This window comes from Hyaena hyaena, unplaced genomic scaffold (genome assembly GCF_003009895.1).
Source record: "Hyaena hyaena isolate Hyena2069 unplaced genomic scaffold, ASM300989v1 scaffold_1027, whole genome shotgun sequence".
Lineage (NCBI taxonomy): Eukaryota > Metazoa > Chordata > Mammalia > Carnivora > Hyaenidae > Hyaena > Hyaena hyaena.
This window is the reverse complement of record NW_024081658.1, coordinates 8,894-23,425: the sequence shown is the minus strand read 5'-3', so window position 1 is coordinate 23,425 and position 14,532 is coordinate 8,894. Positions and strand designations below refer to the sequence as shown.

The window sequence follows — 14,532 nt, the reverse complement described above, 5'->3', positions numbered from 1 at the left end:
CAACCAACCCAATAGGAGAAGATATTTGCAAATGACATATCACATAAAGGGTTAGTATCCAATATCTGTAAAGAACTTATCAAACCCAACACCTGAAAAGCAAATAATCCAGTGAAGAAATGGGCAAAAGACATGAATAGACACTTCTCCAAAGAAGACATCCAGATGGCCAACTGACACATGAAAAAATGCTCAACATCACTTATCATCAGGGAAATAGATATCAAAACCACAATGAGATACCACCTCAACCCTGTCCAAATGGCCAATGTTAACAACTCAGGCAACAACAGATGTTGGGAAGGATGCAGAGAAAGAGGATCTCTTTTTGCACTTCTGGTGGGAATGCAAACTGGTGCAGCCACTCTGGAAACAGTATGGAGGTTCCTCAAAAAACTGAAAACAGAACTACCCTAGGACCTAGCAATTGCACTACTAGGTATTTATCCAAGGGATACAGATGTGCTGTTTCAAAGGAACACATGCACCCCAATGTTTATTGAAGCACTATCAACAATAGCCAAAGTACGGAAAGAGCCCAAACGTCCATCGACAGATGAATGGATAAAGAAAATGTGGTATATATACACAATGGAATACTACTCAGTAATCAAAAAGAATGAAATCTTGCCATTTGCAACTACATGGATGAAACTAGAGGGTATTACACTAAGTGAAGTTAGTTAGTCAGAGAAAGACAAATTATCATAGGACTTCACTCATATGAGGACTTTAAGATACATAACAGATGAATATAAGGGAAGAGAAGTAAAAATAATATAAAAACAGAGGGGGACAAAACATAGAGACTCTTAAATATGGAGAACAAGCAGAGGGTTACTGGAGGGATTGTGGGAAGGGTGATGGGTTAAATTGGTAAGGGGCATTAAGGAATCTATTCCTGAAATCATGGATATACTACATGCTAATTAATTTGGATGTAAATCAAAAAATAAATAAATTATTTTTTAAAAAAGAGGAAATGGTGGCTACCCACTAAATTAATTTCATGATCCATTAATAAACCATAACTGTCAATTAAAAAAAACACTTTCTGCAGTACATAATAAATCCCACATACCTCTTATGCATATCCAACAATCGTGTTTTTTGTTGTGCTTTTTAAGTTCTTCTTCAGTTACTTCAATTAACCTGCCTTTTAATCCCGTTAGATCCTTTCCACTTTTAGTGAGTCGAATCCAATCCATAAGACTTCTGCCCTGTTTTAGAGGGACCTGAAAAAAGGAAAAGGGAAGAATTCAATTTGGTTTTTTCAAGTTACCTGCTTTCCCCTCCCCTCCCTGCTACTTCTCTTAAGGCTTCTTCCTTACTCTTAGCCTCATTCAAAATGATAAGAAAATTCAAATCTAAGAATTCTATATTTTTTTTTTTTTTACAGATTTAGGTGGTTGTCAAGATCATCTCTGGTATATTACAATTATAAGTAGAAGAATATAAAACACCTGGGCTATGAAGTAGAGCTTAGAAACTCTGTCACATACTCAACTGCAGCATGTCTCCACAGGCAAGGGAAACAAAAGCAAAAATGAACTACTGGGACCTCACCAAAATAAAAAGCTTCTGGACAGTGAAGGAAACCATCAGGAAAACTAAAAGACAACCAACAGAATAGGAGAAGATATTTTCAAATGACATATCACATAAAGGGTTAGTATCCGATATCTATGAAGAACTTATCAAACCCAATACCTGAAAAGCAAATAATCCAGTGAAGAAACGGGCAAAAGACAGGAATAGACACTTCTCCAAAGAAGACATCCAGATGGCCAACTGACACATGAAAAAATGCTCAACATCACTCATCATCAGGGAAATAGAAATCAAAACCACAATGAGATACTACCTCAACCCTGTCCAAATGGCTAATGTTAACAACTCAGGCAACAACAGATGTTGGGAAGGATGCAGAGAAAGAGGATCTCTTTTTGCACTTCTGGTGGGAATGCAAACTGGTGCAGCCACTCTGGAAACAGTATGGAGGTTCCTCAAAAAACTGAAAACAGAACTACCCTAGGACCTAGCAATTGCACTACTAGGTATTTATCCAAGGGATACAGATGTGCTGTTTCAAAGGGGCACATGCATCCCAATGTTTATAGCAGTGCTATCGACAACATTCAAAGTATGAAAAGGCCCCAAATGTCCATCGACAGATGAATGGATAAAGATGTGGTACATATACACAATGGAGTATTACTTGGCAATCAAAAAGAATGAAATCTTGCTATTTGCAAGAATATGGATGGAACTAGAGGGTATTATGCTAAGTAAAATTAGAGAAAGTCAAATATCATTTGACTTCACTCATATAAGAAATTTAAGATACGAAACAAATAACATAATGAAGGGAAGCAAAAAAAAACAAAAACCACAGACGGTTACAGGAGGGGTTGTGGGAGGGGGGATGGGCTAAATGGGTAAGGGGCATTAAGGAATCTATTCCTGAAATCAGTGTTGCACACTATATATTAACTTGGATATAAATTTTAAAATTAATTAAAAATTAATTAAAAATTAGTTAAAAAAAGAAACTCTTGTCACACAAACATTCATGAGAATGGTATCTAGTAAAACAATAATATTTCGCCTGGAGTCAGAAAACAAGTTTCAGTTTTGGCTTTGTTACATGGAATTAAGCTACTGTCTAAACTTATATAACTAGTTTGTTACACAGTAACAGAGAAATGTTTAATGTAAAAGAAGGCACACTCAAGGAAGTATATTGCTATACGCTGAATGTTTGTGCTTCTCCAAATTCCTATATTGAAATCCTAACCTCCAATGTGATATTAAGAAAGTAGGGCCTCTGGCAGGTGATTGGTCATCAAAGTGGAGCTTTCATGAATGGTATTAATGCCCTTATTAAAAAGACTTCAAGGGTTCTCTCATCCTTTCTGACATGTGTGGAGGTGGGGAAAAGATGGCTATGAACCAGGAAGCAGGCCTTCACCAGACACTGATGTTGTTGGTGCACTGATCTTAGAATTTCCAGCCTCCAAAACTGTGAGAAATAAATTTCTGTTGTTTATAAACCATCTTATAAAATTTATAACAGACTTAATAGACTAAGATATTTATAAACTTCACTTTCTGGAATCCTACCTATTGTGGGCACTCATGTACCCCAAAATAACCAAGCTAATAGGTCTGTGACCCAACTGCAATTATACATTCCTTGCTACCAACTACATCATCTCAATCTTACCATTGCTGAAACACTCTAGGTCTCTTAGTCCCAATAAATGAAGTAAAGTATGAGAATATGATCTTTCCCATCCCAAACCAAAATCACTTATCTCTCTTGTCTATGTGGATTCCATAATCTACTGGGTAGTTAAGCAAATCTAATCACGGGCCTTCCCTCCTTCAGTGGCTCTCCACACTACTCTACAATAAATAATGTCTCTAAATTCCTTGGTTTACCAGGCCCTTCATATCTGGTCATAATACACCTCACTAGCTCTGAGTTTTAGTTACTGCTCCTTCCTATTACATGCTTTAGCTAAATGGGAACGGATTCCTTGATTAGTATGAAATACCTGCTCCTCTGCCTGGATCAATTCCCTCCGTCTCTTCCACAGATATTATTTCCTCCAGAAGCGTTCTCTGACCTCAACCCTTTGTGGTCAGAACATACTCTTATAATACTTATGACATTTATAACTATTTGTTAGTCTGCACAGCCTATTAGACTAACCACCTTGGAAACAGACCACATCTCCAGCACATGGTAGGTTCTCAAATATTTATTTACTAGTGTTAGTGGAAATAATATTAGCTATCATATATTGAGTGCATATTCTGTACCACATGCTGTGCTAACTTCGTACAACAATCCCACAACAAAACATGAGGTCTGAATAAAAGCGTAAGGGCAAGTAATACAGTGAGTGTGTACCATATATCAAGATTGTGCTAAGAGAAATATTATCTCATTTAATCCTATGAACAGCCCTATAAAAGGGGTACTGTTATTCTCACTTACACCTGAGAAAAATGAGACTCAGAGACTGTCATGGAAATTGGGAAAAGAATCTGGGTCTTTCTCAAAAATCTATACTTTTAACCATTATGATATACAACCTCCACAACTAGCTTCTATTTTCTCAACCTCTACCCACGTCATACAATCCAGACTCAGGTTCTAACACGTGCAAGATTACCTTGTTTCATAAAGGGGTGGGGGGAGCGTGGGTTGTCTGAGCTTCCTCTTGAATTGTGCAATAGTTGTATTTTGTTCTCTTTTTGGACCCAAAGACTCATCTTTGCCATCACCACTATGGACATTTTGTCTTTGCCTCTGACTTTCTCCTTTAAAAGGATGCTGAGAATGGTTTGTAGCTTGAACAGAAGGCCAACAACTCATATTCTAATTCAGATATTTTTTCTTTGGAAAGGCTATACTATTTAGCCAAGAAGAGAAACAGATCAAACATCAAGAAGAAGGGGTCAGATGATTAGATGGCTGCATGATATATGGAGCAATAAATGAAATGTCCCACCCAGAGTCATAGCACATCAAGCTTTCAGGGTCCAAAGCAACATGTCTTAACCAGTTTCCTTTTCTGTGATCTAGAGGTAACAAAAGCATCTATTTCATGGGATCATTGTAAAGATTAAATGAGTTAATACACATGAAGCACTCAAAACACTTAGAACATACACAGTAAGCACCGAATAAATCTTAGCTATATTATTACTATTGTTAGAGTTGCAGACTTCTGAGAAAAGCTAACGAAAGCTACAGATACCTGAATCCATAGTTTTGATCCAGAGTCAAACTCCAGGCTTAAGTGGAGGGGGGGGAAAAAGTAATTATAAAAAAAAAAAAAGGTGGTAAAGATCCTAAATGATGCTAAGATCCAAGAGTCCAGAAATAGGGGGTGGGGTGGATTGGCCCAAGTAGGTGGAAGTTTCAAAAACAAAACATGAAGTTACAGAATGAGGAATTGACAAATAACTCGGGTAATTAGTATCCATGTTGCAATGAACACAGGAGATAATTTTATTAAATTTTGTAAATATAAAATACATTTGTATTCCACCTGTTGCTAAAAGTAACTGTGTTTAAAAGTTCAAGAGTATCATATTACCTTCAAAGTCAGCAAGTGATATCAGTAGAAAAGGCAGTTAGGTACCAGAAGTAGAATGGTAGTAAACCCTCCGGCGTATTGTAGACATTTGTTCTCGCTTCCCCAATCTTCCCTAGCTCCGGGAGTCCCCACATTTGGAGGGATGGTCACTGCCCAATGTCGCTACTGCCCAACCTTTCCCTTCTCGTAGGGAACGCACATCACTTAACAACTCCTTCTGGAAAGTGCAGAACAAAAGACTGGAGACGAGAATAGGCTGAGGGAAGGAAGCTAATACTGAGTACCTATAGATAACTGCAAGCACAATGCTGGCCCTGTCATACAAAACTGAATGTAATTCGCGGGAAAAGACTTCACAGAACGGGAAATGCGGATGGGAAAGAAAGAGGTTAGTAGGTGAGAAGGAGGGAGGTTGGGAGAATTCGAGGATTGCAGGCAGAAGTGGATCACGGGGAGACTGCCAGCAAGGGCAGGAGGGAACGAAGGCGAGAGCTGAGAACAGGAGGTGAAAGAGGGGACCGAAGGAGCGAATGGACTTTTGGGTAGCCCGAAACGCCGGCGGGAGGCGAGCTGAACGAGACGTACGGTGTCACCCGCTTACCTTGCTACGCCCCCCGGCGGAGACGCGCTGCTGGGAGCTGGGAGCTGGGAAAGACTGGGAAGGGACGTTCAGCATCCTGGACCCCTGGCCCGGGCCCTGCCCGGGGTCCGCCGCCGGACCAGATCTCTCCGCTAGACCCCCTCTTCGGTAGCACCTACCGCTCCGGCTCCGAGGCCGGGCAGAGGCCAGGCCCCGGACCCACTTCCGGGGTCGCCCGGGGTGAGACGCGCCGTGACGCAGCACGTCGAGGCCGCGGGGGGCGGAGCCAACGAAAAGAACGGAGCGCCGGCGGGGGAGAAACCGGAGAGAAGGACGCATGCTTCGTTAGTCCTGAACCCTGAATTTCAGCACCGCAGTGAGGTGACAGCTAATCTGTGGTAGCATTAAAGACAGAGGGAAGCTGATCCTTACCCTTGGTGCTGACAGACTCCGAGAATAAATTCTCATATGCTCCTGTTAACCCAGAACACAAGTGTCTGTCTATCGTTAAGCACTACCATCACACTACTTGAAATATGGAACAAAATAACACTATCAAAACATTTTGAGTTCTCTGAAACTCTGTCCTGTAAGACACCTGTCTGTACAGGACAGAGAACCTTTAAGAATTAAGATGTCAAATGCAAACAGCCACTCCTACTAGGTGAAGCTTCATCTTTAACAGCCCCGCTAATGACTAACGAATGAGTCGAAGCAGGAAAGTCTCCTACTCGTCACCACTCACAAGTTTTTCCTCTTCATCTAACGTCCTGTCTTCGCTGAAAGATACAAGAAATTGTGTACTGATACAGCCCCAAATGGAGTGATGAGTAGCTATGTTTGATTCAAATAGGTTTAGTTTGAATGCCATCTCTGCACTTAATAAATAAGGCCTTATGCAAGTCATTTTAGTATCTCAAAGTTTCATTTTCCCCATCTGCCTAATGGGTTTAGGTTTCAGTAAGGATTAAATGAGATGTTATAAGTAAACTACATGGTATAGTGCCTGGTTGGTTAATATGTCAATAAATCAATAAATGGCGGTGGCTCTTCATACTATTCCAACATATTGATGAGAGAAGCTCAAATAGCATGCTTAAGGTAAAAACCAGTCCCTAATGATCAAGGTCCAGATTTGTGACCTGGTGGATTTTTTATAAATCCCTTGGGGTAAACACACATCCTGAGTGCAGAATCCAGTAAGGAGAAAAAGTTTTCAGGAGAAGAAATATAGTTGTAAATAACTCCCCCTAATCGAGGCCATTACTCATTTTTCCTGACTGACACATGATTTGAAGTTACTCTATTTCAACCTCCTTGTCCTTAAAGTCAGAAGGCAAATTGTGTGAATCTAGCCATTCAAGTAAGAGACATTTCTTAGCGAGATAACCATGTTGGGCCTTCACCTCTACCTGTCACCATTCTGGGATATCAGGAACCATTTTATTTGCAATTAAAATACTTATTGTGAAAAATTGTATTTAGGCTAAAGAACTTCACAACCATAGTCTACTATGTTACCTTTACCTTGCAATGTACTCCTGTTTTCTTTTTCATTGAATGATGATGTATTCCTCTGTAAGTCTACATTAAAAAAAAAATGCTTGGGGCACCTGGGTGGCTCAGTCCACTAAGCATCCAACTATTGGTTTTGGATCAGGTCATGATTTCATGATTCCTGGGATCAAGCCCTATGTTGGGAACTGTGCTGAAGGGGCGGAGCCTGCTTGGGATTCTCTCTCTCCTCTCTCTGTCTCTCTCTCTCTGTGCCTCCCCTGCTCACATTCCCTCTCTTCCTCCCTCTCAAAATAAATAAATATTTAAAAAATTAAAAATCTAAAAAAATTTTAAATAAAAAATAAAGCTAATCACTCACAATTTCTTATTCACTTCCCACAAGAAAACTTTTTACATGACAATATTAGGAGCAAGGAGCCAGAAGAAAGGAAGGTGATGTTGTTGAAGAATACTGTGTATCTGCCAAATTTCTTAGTTCCCCCTTGGATAGAAATGGAAAAATACCAAATTCTATCGTTTGGCTCCCTTTTTTTGACCCCATGTAAGTCATGCTCACTTATTTTTGTTTTGGTTTGGTTTTAGGGATCCCTCAATGTAGCACTATAATTATTGAACACTCATGCTATTTTACTACTGGATTTAAGGACAACAGAGGAGTATTAAAGTGAGAATGACTTGATTCTTCATTCATTAAACATCTCTAAAATTTAACAGCCTTAACATTAATTCCCATTCTCAATTATAGACAATGAGTTAAAATGTTTTTCACCATCTGCTAGCAAACACATATATTGTGTGATTAGTAACATAAGGTGATTTTCTTCATTATCTAATAATATTTGTCTGCAACTACAATACCTAATCTATCTAAGAAATACTAGTTGTTACAAGATTTAGTCTTGAAAATTAAATATAGTCAGTCTCTGCAAAGTTTTAGCTAAATATTTGCAGAATTATAACTAAAGTTAAATTTGTAATTTGATGAAGAGATCAAAATTATCTTTTGTGAGCCTCAAATACAATCAAGACATTTGTACACTGCACTTATTTTTCACTTCCTACATTGGATTATAATGTAAGGATAAAAAAATGCCAAACTACTTTGTAATTATAAAATATTTCATTTTATTAATAATTTATATACAAATAAATTAATTTAAAAGATTATGATACATTTGTACACTAAATTTAAATTCTATAAGCTTTGAATGACATCAAAGTAACTAATCAGATTAACTTTCACAGATCAGCTCCTCAATTTCATCTTCACTGTCAGAATCTTCATAAAATGAAATTGTGGCTTGAATTGGAAAATTTTTCAGAAGAGCTTCTGCTTCTTGATATAAGTAATCATAACACTTTGATTTGGGCCAAAATAGTCTGAAAGAAGCAGACAACATAATATGCTTTATTTTTTCACATTAAGAATCCTTATACTCATGAAATGTTCAAATTTCAAGTGCTCCATATACTCCAAAGACAATTGATGTATGCCTTTAGATAGTTTTAAAATGTTACTATCACAGGTTTCATGGAGTCTACTTGCCAAAGTATCAATAACTAGTTAATTATTTTAAATCTTTATCCAAGCTGTAAATTGGATCAAATAAATTCACACTAAACCCTTTGTGAGCATAAGATCAGTATTTAGCTTCCTTCAGGCATTGTAGATTTATTTGTTCTTACAATGTACAGAAGAAGGTTTGTTTTCCAATTTCCAAATTCCATTGGGGAAAAAAATGAATCTTATTATTACATTAAAATTTTTGATAGCCAATTTTATAAAGACAATAAAATGTTATGCACCTTCCAGAAAAGCAGAAATCACCTAGTATCTCACTTATAACCCAAAAATTTAACTGTTAGTTACAGATGTAGCCAATGTAAGTTTAGAAAAGTACAAAAAGCAATATTTTTAAAAGTTTTTCTATGCACTCAAACCAGGCATATAAAAAAAACTTCCTCTGACCCCAACCTTGATCACATCTCCCTCTGTTTTCCCCATCCAACTAAATTTGGAAATTCCATATTAAGATATTGAGAATAATACTGGCTTATGCAATAATTTGCATGTAATACAATTACCTTTGATTTTCAAATTTTTGACAAATATTAGTCTTGCCATCTGGTCTTCTATTATTTTTCATCCAAGGAAGAGAAAAGAAGGATATGGCTAACTCACCAACAACAATGCAGTCATTTTAGTGTAGGGTAATTACCTCCACGTACCCAATTATAACAGAGTGATTCTAACAAAGAGAAGGTTATATTATGCTCAGTATACTCCATTTTAAAAGGCAGAAAAGTAGGTAATATAGTTTGTAAATATTTCTAGCCAAATGGTAAAAAAGTTTTTAATTTTGATGCCTAAATAAGTAATCATCAATAATTCATCGTTCAATAAATATTTTAGTGATCCTTTGTGCCAGACATAATTCATAACTCAAAGATGGAAAAATCATGGTTCCCTATCCTCAAGTTGATGATTAAATAAAAAGAATGAAACACACAATAGTAATCAAGATAGAAATTAATGAAAATAAAATAAACTTTAAAGAAGTTCAAATTAATGACGGCTATAGTAGTTGAGAAAAAGAAAGGAATTTCTTATATAGGAAATTATATTATATAGGAAATAATTTTCTAATACTTAACAAGAACTGTCAAATACAAAGAAGGTTGTTTATTATCACACCCAGAATTTCAGACCATTTTTCTTTCAGGGACTTCATACTTTCCTGAATTCTCCCATATGCTGAGTGATTCTTCTCAGTCTCCCTTGTGGACCTCTTTTTTTGCGTGTACAGGTTACCACTGGCCTTCGAAGGGTTTTATCAAGAACGATCATCTCTCCTCCCGCATTCCCCTAGAAGACCTCACTCACCACCATGATTTCCCCAAATACTCATTTACTGAAGACTCTAAACTGTATTTTCATTTAAGATCTGCACTGTGGGCCCGTTACCTATATATGCAGCTCTTTACTGGACCTATCTATTTGGATATCCCATAGGCACATTAAATGTGATAAATGAAAAACTAGATTCGTTACCTTGTTCCCCAAATCTGTTTTAAGCCCTAATTTCTACTCTATTAATTAGCGCATCATTCATCTAGTCATCAGACACAAATTTAGGAGGCATTCTGTCTTTCTACCTCTTTTTTACCTATCATATCCAATACATAATAAAAGCCTATTATGTCACCCAAGCATTCCCCAAATTCCACCAGTCCCAGCACCACTTCTAATGTCTCTTTAGCATATCTTGCCTGAATTACAAGAACTTCCAATTTCACTTCAGTGTTCTAACTAAGCCTATATACCATTTTCCTAGTGCTTTTTCTGAAACATAAATCTGGTCACACTTCTCTTCTGGTTAAAATGCTTTGAGTAAGCCTCAAAAGCATCTACAGAATTAAGTCCATGGGTTCCCAATGCCACATCCAGAATTAGGACAAAACTCTACCAAGGTGTACAAGATCCGGCCTCTGGCTTACCTGCTGGAATGACCACGCCTTCATGTACCCAAATCCCAGCTCCTTGATACTCCCAGAGACAGCCATGGTGTTCTATGACTCTGTTTCCCTTTTCCTATGCTGTTTCTTCTGTCCCCTCTTCCCACACCTGCCATCCAACTGGCTACCTTCAAGACTCAGCTAGGTTTCCACCACCTATCATACACACTTTCCAGATTTTTCCCCACTCCCTGTGGCAGAGTTAGGAGCTTCACGTTTCATCCATACAGGTTAAAACTGACCAAACTAAACTATGACAACACTTGCCAAAGGGGTGTGATTACTTTTTTTCCTGTGTCCATCACTACTGCTGGCACATGGTAGGAAATTAATCAACATGTATTGCCTTCTACATGCTATTTATAAGCACATACATGCAAATATCATACAGGTCTGCATTTCACAGCTCTTTGAAGCAAGCAAACTGCAGAATTTACCTTTCACCTGAATAAAAGCTGCAAAGAATTCTACAGAAAGGCCGACTTCCTATGCCTAGGAACAGCAGACTAGCTCCTCATTGTTATGTCCAGTAACTTCTATCCCTTTTACAGTGCTTAGTGATCTTTAGGATTTTCATTGAAGTCCATTTTCTTTTACATGTCAAGCTCATTTTGCTGTAAAACTGCCACTTTCAACACCATTCTTCCTTCTGGTTTGCAAGAGAACAAGATTATACAGTCTGTGGCGTCTGGGTGACCCGGTGGGTTAAGCCTCTGACTTCGGCTCAGGTCATGATCTCAGGGTTCACGAGTTGGAGACTCGGGATAGGTTCTGTGCTGACAGCTTCGAGTCTGGAACCTGCTTGGGATTCTGTGTCTGTGTGTGTCTCTCTCTCTGCCCCTCCCCCGCTCGCACTTTGTCTCTCAAAAATAAATAAACCTTGAAAAAAAAAAACTTTAAGAAAAGAATATACACAATCTGCCTATCGTGAAATCGATTTCACTGGACCCCTTTAGCATTAAGGAAAAAAAAAAAAACTGGTTTGCAGGCACTGGCTGTCACCGGTCTACGTTCATGATACCATCCACTTTCCCTCTTTATAATATATTAAGAGTTTACTCAGTGTGCACTGATTAACAGTTATTTTAGGTGACAGCGTGAATACATTTGTCAATTCGATTAGTAAAGGCCCTCTGGGATCCGTGAAGACAAGATTTTCCAAGACAGAAAAGCTGCAAGGCCAGCCACGGAGCTAGGCGGTGCGATTCCCCGCTGAGGGAAGGGGAGACCTTCGGGGAGGTCTGCCACTCACCTGACTGGGTGTCTGTACCGGGAAAGCTTGCCTGCGGCTTCGGTCATCCCGGGGCCATCCGGCATCTGTGGACGGAAGGAGACGAATCGCAGTTACCACTCACCTTGTAGAAACGGGGAAAGCGCGCGATCTAGTGTTCCTCGCGCCAGCGGGGAACGTGACCCCGGGGCTCTCGGCAGCCTCGCTCGCGGCCGCGGCCGTGTGTCCGCTGCTCTGGAGGACACACTCGCAGCATCAGGACCCACAGGGCCTCTGGTAGGGAGGGCCTCGGGCGGGTGTGATCTTAAGCGACGGGCAGGCCGGGCGTGTGTCCCTCTCGGGCAGGGCATACCCAGTCCCGGTAGATCATTTGCGCCTCTGGGAGGCGCGGCCCGAGGCGCGCGGCTCACTCACCGCCTCAGCCGCGTGGTGCCTCGCCCCCTCCTCCCCGTCGCCTCTGGCGTCAACCCACGGTCTCCAGAGGCCTGCGGATCTGCGGGGTGAGGGGCGAAAGGCGCGCAGGGGAGACGCGAGCGCAGACTGGGGAGGACAGCCCGCAGCGGAGCCCCGACCGCGGGCGGGTGGGGGGCGGAGAGCGGAGGGGAGGAGCTCGGGAGACGCGGGCGGTAGGGCCTGGGTGGGGGAGGCGCCGCCGCCGGAGTCCGCGCCCCCGCGCCGCGCGGGGCGGTCGGGGGCCGCGGGCGGCAGGCGGCGGCAGCGCGCGCGCTCGCTGGCTGCGCTCTCCGAGGGCTGCCCGGTTTCCATGGCGCGGCGGGGCTGGGGCTGGGCAGAAGGCGGCTGCCAGCTCGGGGGCAAGCCGGACCTCTTCCCTACGCCGCGCCCGAGACCCGAGCTTTATATAGCCCCGGCTGCCTGCTGCATACCGAGCGGTTCGCTCCCTCTCCGCCCCTCTCCCCCCAGCTAGCCGCGTAAACAAAAAGGTTGCGCGTGAAGGCGCGGCGGGCCGAACCTCGGGTGCGAACGCGTGCAATTCCCAAATGGCCCGGGAATGGGTTTTGTCGAGCGAGTGTTAATCGCTCTTCGACACATGGCTGCGGGTGGAAAAACAACATTCGCCCGAGCAGCCGATTTCCAAGTGAAGAGTCTAGGAGGGGATAAAATGAAGCAATTCTACACGTTTTGTGTATTTCTGCAAGAAGGCCGAGTGGCTGGTAATTGCTTGACTCTGGGCTTTTTAGAATATGGTAAAATGCAAGTAGTTCTGCATCCCCGTATTCTAAAGGCTGGGATGCGGACTAAATGAAAAGGAATGGCCTTGACTCCTCTATCTGGCAGAATTGGAGCTGGGTGAATGAATGCGCTCCTAACCAAAGGAAATTTTTGTTAATGTATTCACAGACTAGGTTCTGCCCATTATTATGTGTAGAGAATTTTTTAAAAATTCACAAAAGGTGAATTGTAAAAGACTCTCCCAGCTACCAGAGCCAGAGATTGGAGTGATGCGATTAAGGCATATAGCTCTGTATTAAATTCTCATATCTTTGTTTCATTTTCTTCAACGTCTAAGCAGTCCCCTGGAGGTAAGTCTAGAATTTCATGTATACACTTGGGTCACTAGTTGGCATTTTGTCTCAATGATAATTAGAAAATTATTTTGTGGAGGCAGAGTTGTGTAGAATGATAGTAAAATCTTAAAAAGTTATGGGACAAGTAAGTTGTCAACCTCTCTGTGCGCCTGTTACTCTTATTTAATTAAGTTAACCCTCACTTATTACAAAAGGCCATTAAACTTGGTAAAAAGTGTCATGCTTCAAAAGAAAGATGATATATAAATGCCATATTTTTCCAAAACGTTTTAAATAAGAGCTGAAATTCTTAAAAGTTGTAGACAAAACTTTTATACATAAGCCGCAGTGTCTCTGCTATTCATTCAGCTACTGTGTAGGAAAATAATCTAATTAATACTTCAAGATCTATAATGATCTACCTATAGATCTGAAACAGTAAGGATAGGTAGCTAATGCATGTATAGCTAATGCATACCCTAGAATTATTGTTGGCTAAATAAAATAAAATTTGTAGAATGCTTGATATAATGCCTCACACATGATAAGCTCTCAACAAATTTTAAATGATTTTATATATATATATATACTTTTTAATTTGAGAGAGAGAGAGAGAGCATGCGAGCAGGGAAGTGGGGCAGAGGGAGAGAGAATCCCAAGCAGTCTCCAAGCCCAGTGCAGGGCCTGACTTGGAGCTCATGACCCTAGGATCAAGATCTGAGCTGAAATCAAGAGTCAGATGTTCAATCGACTGAGCCACCCAGGTGCTCCTTAAGCTATTTTTAAAAATCGAACCCCTTAACAGAGACTAAGCTATCTGATAAAATGTTTCACCATTCTAGTTTATAAACATCTTTTAAGTCCTGTGCTTTCCAGATGTAACGGTGAATAAGATATCCTCCCCTGTCCTCAAGAGGTTTCTAGTCATTGTGATCTATGACCATCGCAACGGCCACATAAGCAAAGGTTTTGAAAAGAACGTTTGCTAATAAAAGCTAACAAAATCACATTTTAACCAGAGAAGTGGTGCAAGGGAGGGGATGGACA

At 40.6% G+C, this 14,532-nt stretch overlaps 2 protein-coding genes across 3 annotated transcripts in view; both read right to left on the bottom strand.

Annotated features, from left to right (window-relative positions):
- The window catches only part of LOC120223638 (cytochrome b5 reductase 4), a 92,031-nt gene extending 86,114 nt beyond the window's left edge, over window positions 1-5,917 (bottom strand). For both annotated transcript variants that reach the window (XM_039221821.1, XM_039221822.1), the window contains exons 1-2: window positions 5,716-5,917; window positions 1,082-1,235 (exon numbers count right to left, since the gene is read on the bottom strand). In XM_039221821.1, the coding sequence (XP_039077752.1) occupies window positions 1,082-1,235; window positions 5,716-5,790 (229 nt within the window). In that variant the 5' untranslated portion in view covers window positions 5,791-5,917. The remainder of the gene's footprint in view (window positions 1-1,081; window positions 1,236-5,715) is intronic.
- Window positions 5,918-8,400: 2,483 nt separating this feature from the next.
- Window positions 8,401-12,724, bottom strand: RIPPLY2 (ripply transcriptional repressor 2). Its single transcript, XM_039221820.1, has 3 exons — window positions 12,374-12,724; window positions 11,981-12,045; window positions 8,401-8,592 (listed from the first exon to the last, which is right to left on the bottom strand). Exons 1-3 carry the CDS (start codon window positions 12,722-12,724, stop codon window positions 8,445-8,447), a joined length of 564 nt encoding a protein of 187 aa, XP_039077751.1. The 3' UTR covers window positions 8,401-8,444.
- Window positions 12,725-14,532: the final 1,808 nt, after the last annotated feature.

What these genes read in the sequence shown, in the direction of transcription:
- RIPPLY2 (XM_039221820.1), bottom strand. Translation starts at nt 12,724, where the DNA reads ATGGAAACCGGGCAGCCCTCGGAGAGCGCAGCCAGCGAGCGCGCGCGC. An exon ending in GGCACCACGCGGCTGAGGCG is followed by an intron (nt 12,046 to 12,373) that starts GTGAGTGAGCCG and finishes TTCCGTCCACAG; the next exon opens with ATGCCGGATGGCCCCGGGAT. An exon ending in CGGTACAGACACCCAGTCAG is followed by an intron (nt 8,593 to 11,980) that starts GTGAGTGGCAGA and finishes TGCTTCTTTCAG; the next exon opens with ACTATTTTGGCCCAAATCAA.